The sequence below is a fragment of the Schistocerca serialis genome, chromosome 8 (genome assembly GCF_023864345.2).
Source record: "Schistocerca serialis cubense isolate TAMUIC-IGC-003099 chromosome 8, iqSchSeri2.2, whole genome shotgun sequence".
Taxonomy (NCBI): Eukaryota; Metazoa; Arthropoda; class Insecta; order Orthoptera; family Acrididae; genus Schistocerca; species Schistocerca serialis.
The window spans coordinates 317075072-317092333 of NC_064645.1; the positions used below are offsets into that span (position 1 = coordinate 317075072).

Sequence of the window (17262 nt, forward strand, 5' to 3'; positions counted from 1 at the left end):
CTGCACAAATCTTCATTACTATTGCCAATTTTTCTCATGTTTATCATTATTATTTGATTTTTTTACTGTTGCTATTATTACTTTCATCATAATTTGTATGGATAGCACCTATTGTAAAAATACTGCCAGTACTTACTTTATTAGGTCTTAGTCATTACTCTTTATTCATATTGTGACTAGAGTAATCTAATTTTCTTATTTAAAGTATTGTCATGATGCAACTCTGATGTGTGAAATGCTGCATGTGTGAAATACTCGTCCGATGTAAGAGAGGGCCTGATGGCCATAATCTGATCAGGTTAACTAAATAAATAAATAAATAAATAAAAATAACTGCTCATTCAATTTTAAATGTCTACATATGTTTTCAATTTCACCCACACTTATAAACAGCCTACCTATAATAAAAAACCTGGAATAGACGTATCGTATCAAGAATTTTTGGTTCACTATATAAGAGGTGGTCGTATGTAAATACGTAAGTCATACTTTGGAATTTCACAGGTTTTGTTTTAACACTTTTACACTCTGAGACTAAATTACCGACGCGATTTTAAGCTTAAACACTCTCAGTGGAAAGGAAGCCAAAGTATTATATGTGACTCAACACTGTCTTTAAAAAAAAATACGATTATATTTACTTATGAAGCTGATTTTCTGATTCACAATATATATATATATATATATATATATATATATATATATATATATATATATATATGGTGTGTAATACATTTGACTTATTTTTGGGTACTCCTCTTTCAGATGTCCATGTCTCTTAGTTCAATGACCAATGGACCATCCCTAGCCCTGTTTACAGCTGGAATGTTCTTCCCATGGATCCACACAAAGGTAAGGGATGGTGTAGGATGGTGTAGAAGCCTCAGGTCCTTACAAAATAAGATCACTTGCTTATGTAACTAGCTCACAGCTTCACAGAAGTAGTCACTATTACCAGATGCTGTCATATGGCAAAGTAATGGAAACCATATGCAACACGATCCATATATATTGGCAAATCCCAATGGAAAGCAGATTTGTATTGCCCAAAGAGGTATTTCCACAAAATAACATAAGTTAAGATTTTTTTATCTTCATATTGACCAACTAGGAACATATAACAATAGTGGGGCTGTGGGAATTTGAACCCAATGGCGTGCAATTTTCCTATTTCAGAGGCAGATGGGGCCTTACCTTCTTTTTTAAACAGTGATATGCCTGTTATCCTTATGTTAGTCTAATTTAAGACTCCAATATAAACAAATCACGCTGTGGCCCTCTATAAATAAAGGCATCACTTGATCTTGGCCATTTTGCAACAAATCATGCACATGGTCTCTTAAGTTATCTTTATGGAAGTGTAATTTATAACGCTAATGTAAACAAACTGTGCACCAATGCTCTTAACATTTCTTTATTTACGTCCAGATTTCTATTAGGCCTTGTGAGTTGCAACCTGCCTTCTATCCTTTTATATCCTCTCTGTCCGCAATCCTGCAGGTCTGTTCGGTGGTGTAAAAATAACAGAAAATTCAAAGATGGTGTTATTCTATGGGCTAACATATAGTAGCATATTACCCAGTTAGTTTGTCGCTGAAATTTATTTCACCCCTAATTACTATAAATTAATGACCCAGTACATTCTTACCTAATATAATTCAATGATCACTGTCAAAATATGGCTGAATCTTTATTTATATCTCTTATATTAGTTACTATAATTTATAACCCAAATTCAATGTCATGGCTGCCCAGGCTCTTTGACATTGACACTTCAGTTTAGTACCGCCTTCCATTGGTTTTACCATTTCAGGGAACTTTTTACTGTTAATGGCAATTTTGTTGCAATTATGAAGACTTTCTCGCCGTATTCCAAATATTCACTTTTCAAGATTTCCATGCGAAGATACACATGTAAATGTTTTAACAGTCACTACAGTGTATTATTTAAAAAATACACTCTTCCTACATACCAAATATATGTTTCATTGTAAGCAACATATCTGTGGATTATTAGGGTCTTAAGGGGAGACGGTGGCAGAAACAATGAAAAATTTACAAATTATTTTTATTTGCTTATTTGATAGTAAATATAATTTGAGATTATTATCCCAAATTTTTTCCTTAAAATTCGAACTACAAATGGCATAAAAAATTAAAACCCTAAGCAGTGTAATGCGCCAAGCCCGCTTTTCAATGTACTAAATGGAGGAAAAATTTTATTGCAGAATTTGGCCTGTGAACCTAGAAAATATAGCTTTAGAAGGCTGTGATTTTTTGTATACATAACAGCAGTGTTGTAAAGAAGGCTGTGGAGCCATTTTCTGGTTTAATCAGTGTGGTATAGAAGGCTGTGGAGTGTTGTGAACAAGTTTTGTGCTGTTCAGTGGAATTCGAGTGATGCTTGATTTATTGTGCAAGGTTGAATCTGTTGATCCCTTTTTGCAATGCCTAGGCCTGGTGAAGTATTTAAAAAACATAGTAAGTCCCATATTTCCAATATAAAGCGAAAAACTGACATTGAGGTTAGAGTTGGGCCTGCAGATGCAAACATTAGCTTGTCTCCAAGTGCATATAAAATAAAACTTGCGACAGGGATTGTGTCAGAAGAAATAAATCATGACAGAAATACAGGTTTCAGAATTGCGGATCTGGAAATGGTGGCAGAAGCACTTATAAAAGTCTGCAAGTGCTTTGTTTGTGCAGGAAATGTGGCTTTGGTTGATGATGGAAAGCGAGAATGTTTGGTTTACACATTGCACATTTTGTGTCAAAACTGTGATGCTGACAGACCATCCAAGACATCAAAGGTCAGTAATAGAATCTACGAAGCCAATATGAGATTTGCTTATGGACTAAGATGTATAGGGATTGGAAGAGATGGTGGAAGACTTTTATGTGGTATTATGGACATGCCTGGTCCTCCCCTAAAATTTTCTGCAATGAATACCTCTCTCCTCAGTGCAGTTGCATAAGTAAGTGAAGAGAGCATGAAAATGGCATTCCTGGGGCAATTCAAGAAAATTGCGAAGCAACTAATAGCAACGATATAGCAGTTTCCTGCGACAGTTCCTGGATGAAGAGGGGGCATACTTCACTTCATGGAGTTTCAGCAATCATTAGTGTCGACACTGGAAAAGTATTAGACTTAGAGGTGGTGTCTAAATATTGTTCTGCATGTTCCTTGCACAAGAAATATATTGATGCAGGTAAAGAAACAGAATGGCAAGAAGCCCATAAAGCTGTTTGTAGCAGAAATTATCTGGGCTCCAGTGGTGGGATGGAAGCTGCAGGTATGAAATTCATTTTCCATAGATCTTTGCAAAAGTATGGAGTAAGATACGTACAGTATTTAGGAGATGGAGACTCCAGTGCTTTCAAGAATGTAGTTGAATGTCAGCCCTATGGAAAAGATTGCACTATTGAGAAACTGGAGTGCTTAGGCCATATTCAGAAGAGGATGGGTGGACGACTCCGAAGACTTGTTGCAGACAATAAAGGCAAGCTACTAGAGGATGGAAAGCCACTGGGAGGTAAAAACAGACTAACAAAGAAGAGAATTGACAGCCTACAAGTTTATTATGGTGCTACAATTAGAAGTAACCTCACAAGCTTGGACAGTATGAGGAAAGCAGTATGGGCATTTGGTTTTATTACTTGTCGACAGACACTACACCTCAACATAGCCTCTGTTCTAATGAATGGTGCAAATTTTTGAAAGGTAAGCTAAGTTTGTAAATTGTTGGCGTGCCATCGGGACTAAAGTGTACTACGCACAGCAAAGTGGTCCTATCCAAAAGTGTGGCCAGGAAACTGTGGTGAACCGTGGGCCATGGACTACAGGGGTGAGCCACAGTTACGGAGCGAATAGACGTACAACTGTTGAGCAACTGATCACTGGGATACCAACAGTGATTCCTCAACGACCGTTCTGCGAATATTACTGTAGAAGTGCCTCCACAGCAGGTACTGGTTCATGCACCCACGCTTATTGCTGTTCATCGGCGATGAAGGCTGGAATTTCCGCGGAAATACCGCAACTGGACGTCCAGTGAGTGGCGACAAACGGCTTTTTCAGAAGAATCACGTTTTATGCTCCATCAGTCAGATGGGAAAAACCCTACAACAATCATCAGATGGGTCCAGGATGGACGAATAGCTTTATGGTCTGGGGAACGTTTACATGGCACTGCCTGGGTGATCGTGTCGTTCTGAAATGCATAATGGACCAACACAAATATGTATGCATCTGTTCTTGGGGAACATATACACCCCTACATACAGTGTGTTTTTCCTCGGCACAATGACATCTACCTTAGGACAATGCAATTTGTCACACATCTCGCAGTTTACAAGCACGGTATGAAGAGCACCATTATGGGTTTACCATACTCCCCTGGCCACCAAATTCCCCAGATTGAAACCTAATCGAGGATGTGTGGGACAACGTAGGTCATGTTGTTCATTCCATTGGGTCCTCAGCTGAGAAACCTAGCACAGCTGCCCATGGCACTGAAGTTGGCATGACTCCACAATCCCTGTCGGTATTTTCCACAATGCCATTGACTCTCTTCCTGTACGTCTTGCGGTGGTCCATACTGCAAAACGTGGTTATTCAGGCTTTTTTACAGGTGGTCACGTTAACGTAACCGAACAGTGTATATTGATGTTCCTGCTTCACAGGTCAGCCACAACAAGCCAGTTAACACCATTTCTGTATTATCGGTTTTCTTAATAACTTATTTCTTGAATGGAATATACAGGGTGATTCAAAAAGAATACCACAACTTTAGGAATTTAAAACTCTGCAACGACAAAAGGCAGAGCTAAGCACTATCTGTCGGCGAATTAAGGGAGCTATAAAGTTTCATTTAGTTGTACATTTGTTTGCCATTTCAGCCAATAAAGTTTTTGGTCCCTTTTTCTTCGAAGGTGCTACTGTAACTGGACTACAGTATCTGGAGATGTTAGAGAATTGGCTGTTCCCTCAGCTCGAACAAGAAGCACAACAATTCATATTTCAGCAGGATGGAGCGTCACCACATTGGCACTTATCTGTCCGTAACTACCTGAACGTCAACTACCCGAGGCGATGGATCGGCCGCCAGGCAGCCCGTGACAGAGCACGTCATCACTGGCCTCCAAGAAGCCCTGATCTTACCCCCTGCAATTTTTTCTTATGGGGGTATGTTAAGGATATGGTGTTTCGGCCACCTCTCCCAGCCACCATTGATGATTTGAAACGAGAAATAACAGCAGTTATCCAAACTGTTACGCCTGATATGCTACAGAGAGTGTGGAACGAGTTAGAGTATCGGGTTGATATTGCTCGTGTGTCTGGAGGGGGCCATATTGAACATCTCTGAACTTGTTTATGAGTGAAAAAAAACCTTTTTAAATACTCTTTGTAATGATGTATAACAGAAGGTTATATTATGTTTCTTTCATTAAATACACATTTTTAAAGTTGTGGTATTCTTTTTGAATCACCCTGTATTTCCTTAAGATTTGTTTGTGCCAGGGATCTGCTGTTGCATTATATAGCCATTCCACTTTAGATCCCTCTGGATGCTTACTCCTGTGTGTTTTATGGCAGTTACTGTTCTCAACAGTCGTGTAATAGATCAGTACTGGATTTCTTCTCCTATGTATGCACAACGTGTTACATTTATTTAGACTCTGTGTACTAGTCAACGAATTGTGGTTTATAAAGCACTTCTTTTGTTGATGAATTACGTCTCCATAAGATTTAGCTCAGCAAGGCACCTACTTTTTCTTTGTGTTGTCGTTCCAGTGCAGATTACTCCAGATGCTTATTCCTAGTTATTTTATGGTAGTCACTGTTTCCACCAGTAGTGTCATAGATTAGTACTGCATTTCTCCTCCTGTATATGCTCTATAAGTTAAGATGATTGGAATAACAATGTTAGTAGGAACAATAGCAATTTGTAGTGCTTTTTTCTTAGGACCTCTGGAATGTCAAGTCTGCCACATATTCTCTGGCATAATTAGGTCGTAATAACCCACTCAGTACAATTACTTAAACAAATTGTATGATGAATTAAATTCACAATGACTTTAGTTTTAATGATACATTTGTTAATGGCGAGAGTATAAGGAAAGATGGATTAATAGCATTCCAGAGCAATGATAAAATAGGCCTTGTAGCTGCAACTCTAATTATACGATGGTAATCCCAAAAGTAAGGTCTCCTATTTTTTATAAGTACATAGACCTGTTTATTTCAACATTGGTTTACATTAGTTTACAGATTGAACATTTAGCTATTTTTCGACATAATCACCATTTGTGTTGATGCATTTTGGTAGACGCTGTGGCAGTTTTTGTATGCCCATGTCATAGCAGCTCCCCGCCATGCTGTTCAGAAGGTTATGAACTGGCGTGTTTGTTGCTTGGTCTCAGGTGTAAAGTGGTATGCCCAGATTTCGTCACCCGTGACAGTTGAGTCCAGAAAGTTGTCCTGTTCGGCTGCAAGGCGGTGAAGAAATGTGCGGGAAGCATCAACTCGTTGCCCCATGTGGTCCTCAGTCAGCATGCGTGGCACACATATTGTGCACACCTTCCGGTAGTTCAATGTTTCCGTTAAAATTCTGTGAGCAGTGCTTCGGGAAACCTCATGAACCAACGTGCAGAGTTCATCCAGGGTGATCCGCCGATCTTCACGCATGCTTTGCACAACGTTCAACACTGTCTCCTCAGAAATTGACGGTCTCCCGCTCCTTTGTTCGTCGTGAATTTCGGTCCTACCAACTGCAAACTCTGTGCACCACTTACGAACATTTTTGACATCCATGCACGATCCACCATACACTTTCGTCAATTGGCGATGGATTTCAATCGGCGCATTGCCCTTTGCGTTCAGAAACCGAATAACTGCGCGCAATTCGTGCTTGGCGGTAACATCCAACGGGAGCTCCATTCTCTACGGCTGCCAAGCCAAGACTGCGCATCTCAGCACGGCGTGCGCATATTTACACACAACGCATCAAGCACTCTTCAAAACAGTGAGACCAACCGCCACACAAACAGAGTTCTGTACTTATAAAAAAATAGGAGACCTCACTTTTGGGATTGCCCTCGTACATTGCTTAGCATAGCTGGCCTGCTCTTTTTCAGTAGCAGTCTACATCCTTCCCTTAAGGCAGTTATTTTCACCATGTGCTCAAGTTTTAGTTCTCTCCTCCGTTTTCCAGTTTTGTTTAATATGGTGCAGTTTAAATCTGCTCGACACATTGATGTTCTTTCCTGATACTTTTGGAATAAAGCTGTTTGCTGGAAAAATGATAACTTGGTAATAACTATATTTCATGGTATTGTGGAGAATAATATCCTAAAGCAAAACATAATACATAGCCGCAATATATTGTAACGTTTTTGATGACTGTGATCCGCAGTCTGAGATCAGCAATCATACCTGCATATTACAACAGTCAATCTGATTTTGTTTTGGACAAATACTACATCTCTATATCTCCAAAATACCTACTGATGGAGGAAATTTAGCAGCTTATATTTATTAAAGCATATATTTATTCAAGTATAAGCATCACTGTCTTTTTACTGTTAGATGTTTCTCCCAGCGTAAATTATGTCTCACCCCGGCAACTACAAATATCATGATAGCCCCACAACGGTTAATATGTGATGCTGATGGAAGGCAACACACTCGAGCGTAAATTCTTAGGTGGTTCACTTAAAACTTTTTCTTCTTCTGCACTTAAGAAGTTAGTCAGCTGCCTGTTCTAGCTTCCCAGTTCAGTCCATCTTACACTATGTTCCCCTACAATCCTTAAGTTTGCTTGATGATACTGGTACTCGGATGTTATGAGTGTATGCATGCTGTGTGAAGTTTTGGAGTCATAGATCTATATTCTGGACTATGTAGCACATATTTAAAACGTGTAATTCACATGAAGACGATGGGTACGAAACTCATTGAACAGTTGAGATTAGATTTTATCACTGCGGAAATTGTTTTAGAATATCTTAGAATGGAAGATTGGGTATTTTTGGAAAATTGGAAAAACTGTAGTATATAGCACTGGGAGGTGGGAGTGCTTACAGAAAATATCTTGGTCTCATTCATGTCAGTCACATAGCGTTATGCCAAAGTGTCTTATGTCAACAATCATAGTAATATTGCCAGACACTTTCTAAGTAGGATAGCCCTGCTACATCCTCTCACTATGGGGTCTGGAATAAGAATGAAAAGGTAATAAAAAGAGAAGGCGAGGGGTTGAGAAAAATTATTGTTAATTAACCTGATATTAAAATTTTTATCATTATTTATGAAATAAGTACCTAGTACCTAATCCCAAACAACTGTGTTCCTTTCACTTGAACGACGATTCTCATACAATTCGAATAAAAACATAGTACGGAGGGGAGAGGAACTTGATTCCTATTGCCCCTGAAGGATGTAATGCCATTATCTGTCCCAGAACTGGTGAAGTGGATGGGTGACATTCACTTGCAATGGCCTAAGATGTGTGAAATCATCGTGTGTCAGGAGGGACGAGGGTTCCTCGAAGTCTTATCAGTTAGCTTGACGCACTAGAACAATGAACCTTTCGTTCCAGAACCCACACTGTCACACAACTTTTGAGTCGTAAGTCTTCCGTCTGGTTTGATGTGTTCCGGCACAGCTTCCGCTTCTGTGTGGACCTTGTCACTGCAAAGTAGCACTTGCATTCAATGTCGTCGATTATTTATTATATTCCACTGTCTTGCCCTATAGATTTTGTCCACAGTGGCTCTCTCAGCTTTATGTCTCATTATCACACTTCTTCTTCTAGTCAGTGTATTTAATGTATTCCTTTCCTCGCCTATTCTGAGAATGACCATTCTTATCTTATCACTGCACTTAACTATTTTATAACACCAAACCTCAAACTCTTCGACACTCTTATTTTCAGATTTTTTCACAGGTTATGATTCATTCCCATACAATGCTGTAATCCAGCCTTACATAACCAGAAATTTTTTCGTCAAATTGAGGCCTATGTTTGATACTAGTAGATTAATTTTACGGGGAAATGTCTTCTTTAACTGTGCTAGTCTGCTTTTTATGTCATCCATGCTCTGCTCGGCATGTATTATTTTGGTTGCGAGTAAAGAGAAGTCCTCCACTTTTTTCTATTAAGTGGTTCCCAATTTTATTGATAAATTTGTCGCTAATCTCGTATGTGTTAACTCTCATTACTTCCGTTTTTCTTTAGTTTGTTCCCAAATCATATTCTGCGCTCGTTTCATAGTTCATTCCATTCCACAGGTTTCGTAATTCTTCGCCATTTCAACAGAGGGTAGTACATCATCAGTGATGTCTTTTTGCACAGAAATTTAATCTCACTTCTGAACTTATCTTTTATTTCCTTCCCTGCTTCGTTCGACAGTGTAGAGAATGAGCATTAGGTTATACTTATTACTCAGTTTTTCATGTCCACCATATACAGGAATAACTATTTGTGTTTCTCGCTGAAGCACAATACGATGTAGTTGTGCCCTTATCACCAGCTACATATTTCTGTTGATCAGACAGTACAGAGTCTGCTGTGCTGCAGATCATCGGCCTTCCAATACGAAATGGTAGATCTTACTTAGCTTCAGTGGGTTGGAAATAACAGTCAATGAGTTGCAAAATACCGGTTTATTAAACACTGACGCCGGCCGAAGTGGCCGGGCGGTTCTAGGCGCTACAGTCTGGAGGCGCGCGACTGCTACGGTCGCAGGTTCGAATCCTGCCTCGGCCATGGATGTGTGTGATGTCCTTAGGTTACTTAGGTTTAAGTAGTTCTAAGTTCTAGGGGACTGATGGCATCAGAAGTTAAGTCCCATCGTACTCAGAGCCACTTGAACCATTAAAAAAAAAAAAAAAAAAAAAGAAAAAAAACTGACCATGGTTTTCACTTTTTTAAAAACTGTCTTCTTCAGAAGGTACTGCATGTAGAATCACGTTATTTGTATCCAGTGTGGCAGTCGTTGATTCTGTCTAGTGCATGTCCGTGTCATACCCTCAATCATCATTTAGAATATATGATATAAAAGTAGTAGCTGGGTCATTCCATGTTAAAGAGACTTTGTGACAAAAAAATTAAAATGACAATATTACAAATATAACCTTAAAAATGCCATGTAAAAAGTACATTTGTTCATTGCAAAATAATCGTGAATATGAAAAAAATAAATTTCTACCTTCACTAAGTGTTTAAAGTGCACTACTCTATGGCACCACAGAGAGGTATGTTTTATGCTATTTCCAGATGAGTATTAGTTGTGTTATCTATGGCTGATTGTTCTATTGTTGCAAAGAATATTCAAGTCAACATTGTTATAGCTCATAATAATTCGTTTTGTTGAAGTCAGCTAATTGCATTTCTTTATTTTGTTAGTTTTATAATATATATGCAGCTTGTAACACCCGTAACAAAAAAGATACAAAAGTTTAATTTGTAATCTAGTAAATTTGTTCTGTACAATACCTTTCTGTAAAAGTGAGGTTATGCACATATTTTACAATATCGTACCATTACATGGCATTTTGAAATCTTATTTAACACTCTTAGAGCTGTTACGGGTGTTACTAATTTTCGTTTCGGGTGTTACTTAACACATGCGTAACACCCGTAACTTGAATTGGAAGGTTTAATGCCACCTTCATCTTTAGTAGGCCTAGGCCCTACATTTAAATTATAATCAAAGGGTATTATTATGAATGAAAAAAGTTTTTTAACTATGTTTATTACATATGAAAACAGTTTTAAGCATGAAAACTAAAATTTTTATTCCTCTGCATACATTTTTTAAGCACTACACCTACATTATAAAAGTTAACTAGAGCATTAACCTGATTCAACTGATGTTCTCCTAAAAAGTTAATTAAGCCCAAAATTCTTTACATTTAGTTTATGTTTTCCATTCTAACTTTTCCAAGAACAACAGTATTTATAACCTCAATTTTAAATTTTATATAGGCCCAGTAAACTGCTTATTAAGGCAAATTCTAGTCATTCATAAGAGCCTATGTTTAACAATGTACTGTGCTGGGCAGTTCAAAAATAAATATACTTTGTCCAATCTATGTTATTTTGAGAGAGACTTTGGATTGACAGTTGAGTGGAATTTTTTTGCCAGTTCACATGGTAAAGCAGCCATGGATGGCGTTGGAGGTGCACTGAAGAGGAGCATGTGGACATGCTGTTAGATCTAGGAAAATTATTATTAACAACACAATTGAGTTTTATGACTACACCTGAAGAATTTTTCTAAATTTAAGGTACTATGGGTTGATAAGATAGGAGCATAACATTCCTATTTTGGATGAAAGGTGGAAAAATTTACAAGCGATTCCACAAATCCAGGGCTGACATCACTTTTGGCCTTATAACACAACTGATTTGCTGGTTTCAAAAACAGCAGAGTCATTAATGACAAGGGTGTCAGTATTTATTTCTGAGGACGGCAAAGTTAAAACATTACATGCAAAAAGATGCATAAACTTCTATGAAGTGTGCAGTTCTGATGATTCTGATCAGGAGACTGCTTCACTATCTGAATCACAAGACAATATTGGAAGTGCTTGTGAGTTAAGCATAACTAATAAAATTGAAAAGTCTGATTTAAAATTTGGGTTATTTGTCTTGGTTGACATTGCAAGTGATAAAAAGAAGCCAACCCTATCCAAAATTCAATACTGTTACTTGGGAATCTGCCAGAGTGAGGTTGATGAAGAGGATGATGTGAAAATAATGTTTCTGAAGTCAGTAGGAAAAAGTAAAACACTTTTTAAACTAGATGAAACTGATGTTTGTTTTGTGAAATTCATTCAAGTACTATCTAAGGTAACACCAGAAATCAAACAACAAGGTAACCGTTCATACTATGAGTTCAATTTTGAGTTGGATGTTGCTGAAAAAGATTATTAAATGAAGTTTTTAAACCTATCAATAATAAGAAAACATTTTTGTCATAAATTTATTAGGCCTACAAAATTAGGTAAATGTAAGTAATGATATCTAGGCCTAGTTTTACTATAAAATTGTAACAAAATTTTTTATGTGATAAATAGCTTTATCCTTCAAATATGTTTTCTTAAGCACATACTTTTATTCCAAATAAACTATAGTACTTCTTTAATTTTGATGCAATTGTAAGAGGTAGATTTATTCCTTCAAGAATCAAATCTGATGCATCTATGTAACACCCGTAACATTTAATGTAACACCCGTAACAGAAAAAAATATATATATACTGAGTTACAATGTCCAGAAAAATAAAAATTTATATTTCAAAATAAAATTTGGGGCAATACCTCTTAACAGTTGTTTTACAAGAATAAAAGCTTCATCAAGTTTGCTGAAATTAGAGAATTCCCTAACTCATAACAGGGGCCAGGTCTACTTTTGGTAACACCCGTAACACTACTTTTTTGATTAATAACCAGGAGAATAATAAAACAATTCCAGTATCAACATTTGTCACATGAAATTTAATGTAACCCTTAAAAGTTTTCAATATTAAATTCAATAAATATTATTCCTTACATTATTTTTCCTGATTTTAAGGTGTGTACATGTAACACCTGTAACTATGGAATTGCCCAGCTGTCTATTGTAAAGGTTTGTCTTTCTGTTCTGCTCTGCTTCCCAGTGGATGTTCCTAGCTCTTGGCATCATGTGTCATACGAGCTCAATAGCAATAACTCAAAAACACGAGATGTTTTCCTTCAGTTCACAGTATCATATTTCACCCAATAAGAAATATTTTATTGGGACTAGGAATTAAATTTGTCTTCAGATTAGTTAAAGATTTAATTTTTTCCCCTTTGAACGTCCTCCATGTGTTATGATGGACAGAACAAATAAAATTTCCTTATTAAATAAAATGTTCTCGGGTTTCTAACCACGTCAATTGCTTAAAACTACACGAGCTTTCGGCCAAGCACTCATTGGCCATTGTCAAGTGGTATGACTGCCAGTGGGCTGTTGGTGCGCCATTATATACGCTAGATGCCGGCTGTGACGTCACTGGTGCCCGTGACATTGCCATATATATGCATGTTTTGAGTCGGCGTTCGATGTGCCCTCTTCAACCTCGCGATCGCTGGATCTCACGCAGCGCTGAGCTGTAAGCCACCGTCTCTATTCAGGGTGTTTGTGGTAATTTTTATTTTAATAGCTTCCTGTATTAAACTGTCCCAGAAGCCGTTAGTGCGAGCCACGACAGAGGCATCGTCATATTTTATGTGGTGATGGTTTTCTAACGCATGCTCAGCTAACGCAGATTTCTCTGGATAGCGTAGGCGATAATACCTCTCATGTTCTTTCCTGCTTTGTTCCACATTGCGCACTTTTTGTCCGATGTACTTCTGGCCACACAAGGTATTTCGTAGATTCCAGGTGTTTTGAGACCTACTGCGTCTTTAACTGGTCTCAGTAATTGACGGATTTTCGTTGGAGACCTGAAGATTGATTTGATGTTGTGTCTTTTCAACAGGCGGCTTATCTTGCCCGACACAGAGCCACAGAATGGCAGCAAAGCAAGTTTCCTTTCCTCCTCTTCGTCGGTGGTCTTATTCTGATATTTCCCAGAAATCACTTATTTCATTTGATGGGCGCTGTAGCCGTTATTCCTGAAAACCTTGCGTAGGTGGCTCAGTTCATGGGGCAGGTTATCGTCGTCTAATATTACTCTTGCACGATGCACCAATTTTTGTAATACTGTGCGCTTCTGTGCTGGATGATGATGGCTGGTGGCGTGCAGGTACAGGTCTGTGTAGGTGGGTTTTTTGTAGACGCTGTCGCCAAGGCACTCATTTAGTTTACGGTGGACAAGGACGTCGAGGAAGTGCAATGCACTATCTTTTTCCACTCAGCGCCGCGTGGGATCCAGCAATCGCGAGGTTGAAGAGGGCACATCGAACGCCGACTCAAAACATGCCCATATATGGCAATGTGACGGGCAACAGTGACGTCACAGCCGGCAGCTAGCGGTATATAAGGGCTCACCAACAGCCCACTGGCAGTCATACCACTTGACAATGGCCAAGGAGTGCTTGGCCGAAAGCTCGTGTAGTTTTAAGCAATTGACGTGGTTGGAAACCCGAGAACATTTTATTCAATGTTATCGCCGCGAGACATTGCATTCATACAAAATTTCCTTATATTCATATATACGAAATATATGATATAAAAACACCATTCTACAGTGACGCCTCGTCAAAAAATTGATTTATCAAACATCCTCGTATACAAATATTTCTTCCCTGAAAGTCCGCCTACGATTCATACATGATTTATGATACTGAAGGGCCTACGCTATTGAAACGTGGACAATAAACGATAAAGACCTGAAGAGAATAATAGCCTATGAAATATAGTGCTACAAAAGAATACTGTAAATTAGACGCATAAACTGGATAAGCAGGGTAGCGTTTTCTGTAACTGATACAGGCAAAACCTTCCAAAAAATGATACTCCAGTTTGTTCATAAGACAATCATACCTATCATAAATGTTCCTACTGTTAGTAATAATACCACTGTTTAGAAGTAGTTTGTCACAGTTTTTCCATTATCAGCTTCAATTTGGTAGTAAAAATAATTTTGACAAACAGCACTTTCAGAATGTAAATAAATGTGCACACATCTGTACAACGTTCGCCACACTTATGCAAGTATTGACTCAGTACCCGCAAAATTTGTGTTACATGCACAGAAAACTAACTTTGCGCTATTTGTTGAATTATTCATTATTGTCATATTTATTGTATTGAGATAATTATCAGCAGTCAATATATTCCTTAAATATGATACGCTATACGCTCCATGCCCAAAAGTGATTGTCGCCTATGTTACAGCCCCAGCCTCACAGTGGTGTACCATGGGTTGCCACCCTTACCATACGACAAAAATTCAACCGCCAGAGACGAAACCTCCAGCAGAAATTTCATTGCTGGAAAAGAAAACCCTCCAATCAGTAGGCCAAACGCAGGAGAATCAGAAGACTACACTTGTGAGAAAAGCTGCGGCAAGTACACAAAAACGATTCAGACATCTCTTTAATGAGTGACGGTAGTGTGGATGTTGTCGATCTCTTCGGAGAACCGACGGTAGATCCTATAGTATTGACAAATACATCGTATGTTGATGGAAGAGATTACATCTTGGCTAAGTTTATCGGATGAAGGAAGAATTCATACAGCTACATATATGTTTGCACATCATAAAAATTCTGGAAAATGACCTAGAAATTAGGTCTCTAAATTCTGTGTAAATAAACGAAAGAGTTTTTCGGGTTGTTAGATTATCCAGGGATTGTCACCCATGGAGAGTGAAATGGGATGTCAGGACAGCAGTAGATTTTTTGAATTTAACTTCTTTTTTCTAGCCCTCGGCTGTAGTACGTCAGGAACAGCTTATTGAAAGCGGCCAGTTGCCTCTCATATGAAGCAATATACGTCCAGCATTGCTGACAGTCCAAAGAGTGGGGCCAAGCATGGCGTCACTCGAATACCACTGAGGTATGTCTCTGACTGTATCCGTGGCGACAGTGCAGCAGTGCAGCTGACGGTTCCATGACCTCCCTCCAGCGAGCAGGAAGCTCTATGCTCTAGTGGCCGCTGCTTTCGTGATACAGGGCTGACTGCTCTGTACAGTGGTCAAACAGTGGACCACTATTGCATTCCGGGATGTCACACCAGGTGTCACAGGTTCGCAGTGCAGGCTGTGATAATGAGATGAGAATATTCTAGTGCAGGAATAACTGAGTGCTTATACGCTCCAGACTATGTTTATTCAGGGCTTAAGGAACATGCTCTAAACACGTCTGTGGTGGCAAGTGAGAAAAGGCTTCCGTCCTTCCGCTAGCGTATTGCAGCATTGGCTGTTGCTATACTGCACCCAGCTGGTTCTGGTTGGCACCGCCTGAGGGCTCTGTTTCTCTTCGCAACGCATAGCATTCTTGCGTGCCTGCGGCTGGCTATGTTGCAACTCACTTCCGCTATGGCATACTTTCTGAATGAATACGGTGGATACGCTACAGATTAAATGAAAAAGACATTTCTGTTACTAATAATAGAGATGTGATAGGACAGTTGCCTATACCTCAAGTTGCTACAGGGGTAGAAAGTATCTAAAGAGGAATTTGCTTTGTGCAGACCTGTTGATGTTCATGAAAAAAGTATAAGATAGTGCTTCTCTTTGCGCATCACTTATTTTTGTATTAGCGGCACTACATTAAGTATAATTGTAAATAGTTAACTTTATACAATTAAAAATAGGAAAAACGAGTAAACAATTTCAATAGTTCTCTCCAATGTACGTTTCACGCCACAAATTTCTTATAATTATCCCTCCCCCTCCGCCCCCCTCCCCCCCCTCCCCCCAACAGAGAAAACCGCAGTTATACGTTTTTATCGTTTTGTGTGGTCTCGACCTCATTTTTAAGACCTCAATCTTTTATCTACAATGTACAGTTATAACAATATTACATATGTATCATATTTTGGACAAGCCGTATCATATTTAAGAATTTCAGTCTGAAAAATGATACACTGTCTTTATTTTTTCTAGTCTACATTCGAAACTATAAAAAGAGTGCCATTGCAAATCAGCTTATACTCGCTAACATCTACATTTTTTCCTTGTAGTTACTCTTTTTCTTTCAATGATACATACGAATTTTGTGATTTTTTTATCATATTTAGGTTTCCTTGCCCTAACGGAAATATGTTAAATCGGATTGGAGAGAAAGGAGTTATATGGTATAACATCCTGAAGCATCGAGGCGTAGTTAATTGGGTAGTGGAGGGGAGTATGTGTTGCCTTCAGAATTTCGAAGATTTTATCAACGTTATCTACCTGCATGAGTAGCTGAGTGCGCTAAAGCGTGCTGCCGTTGTGACATGAGGACACAAACCAGCCCTATATCGAATCTGTCTCGTTGATTAATAACGAGGGCTAGTGAGTCAGCCAGACTGGATGTCGTTTGTAGGCGATTTTCCACATCCAACTAGGTAAGTACTGGGCTGTTAACCACTTTCTGTATCAGTTGCACATTACGCAAATATTTAGACAACGTTGCAACACTTAAACACGAGATCTAGACTAGATACAGATAGATGAGGATAAGGAAATTCTTCTTGGGGCATTGGTGGCTTCAGGAAGGGCAATGGGCCACCAAATGCAGTTACATTGAGAAAATCTGTATAACAATGCCGAACTTGTAGAGAAACGGGAACAGCAACT

General features: G+C 38.6%; 1 protein-coding gene across 1 annotated transcript in view; it reads left to right on the top strand.

The window, feature by feature from the left end:
- The window catches only part of LOC126416511 (sodium-coupled monocarboxylate transporter 1-like), a 188312-nt gene that overhangs the window by 132318 nt on the left and 38732 nt on the right, over positions 1–17262 (top strand). The window contains exon 12 of the mRNA XM_050084253.1: positions 766–852. Coding sequence (XP_049940210.1) covers positions 766–852 — 87 coding nt within the window. The remainder of the gene's footprint in view (positions 1–765; positions 853–17262) is intronic.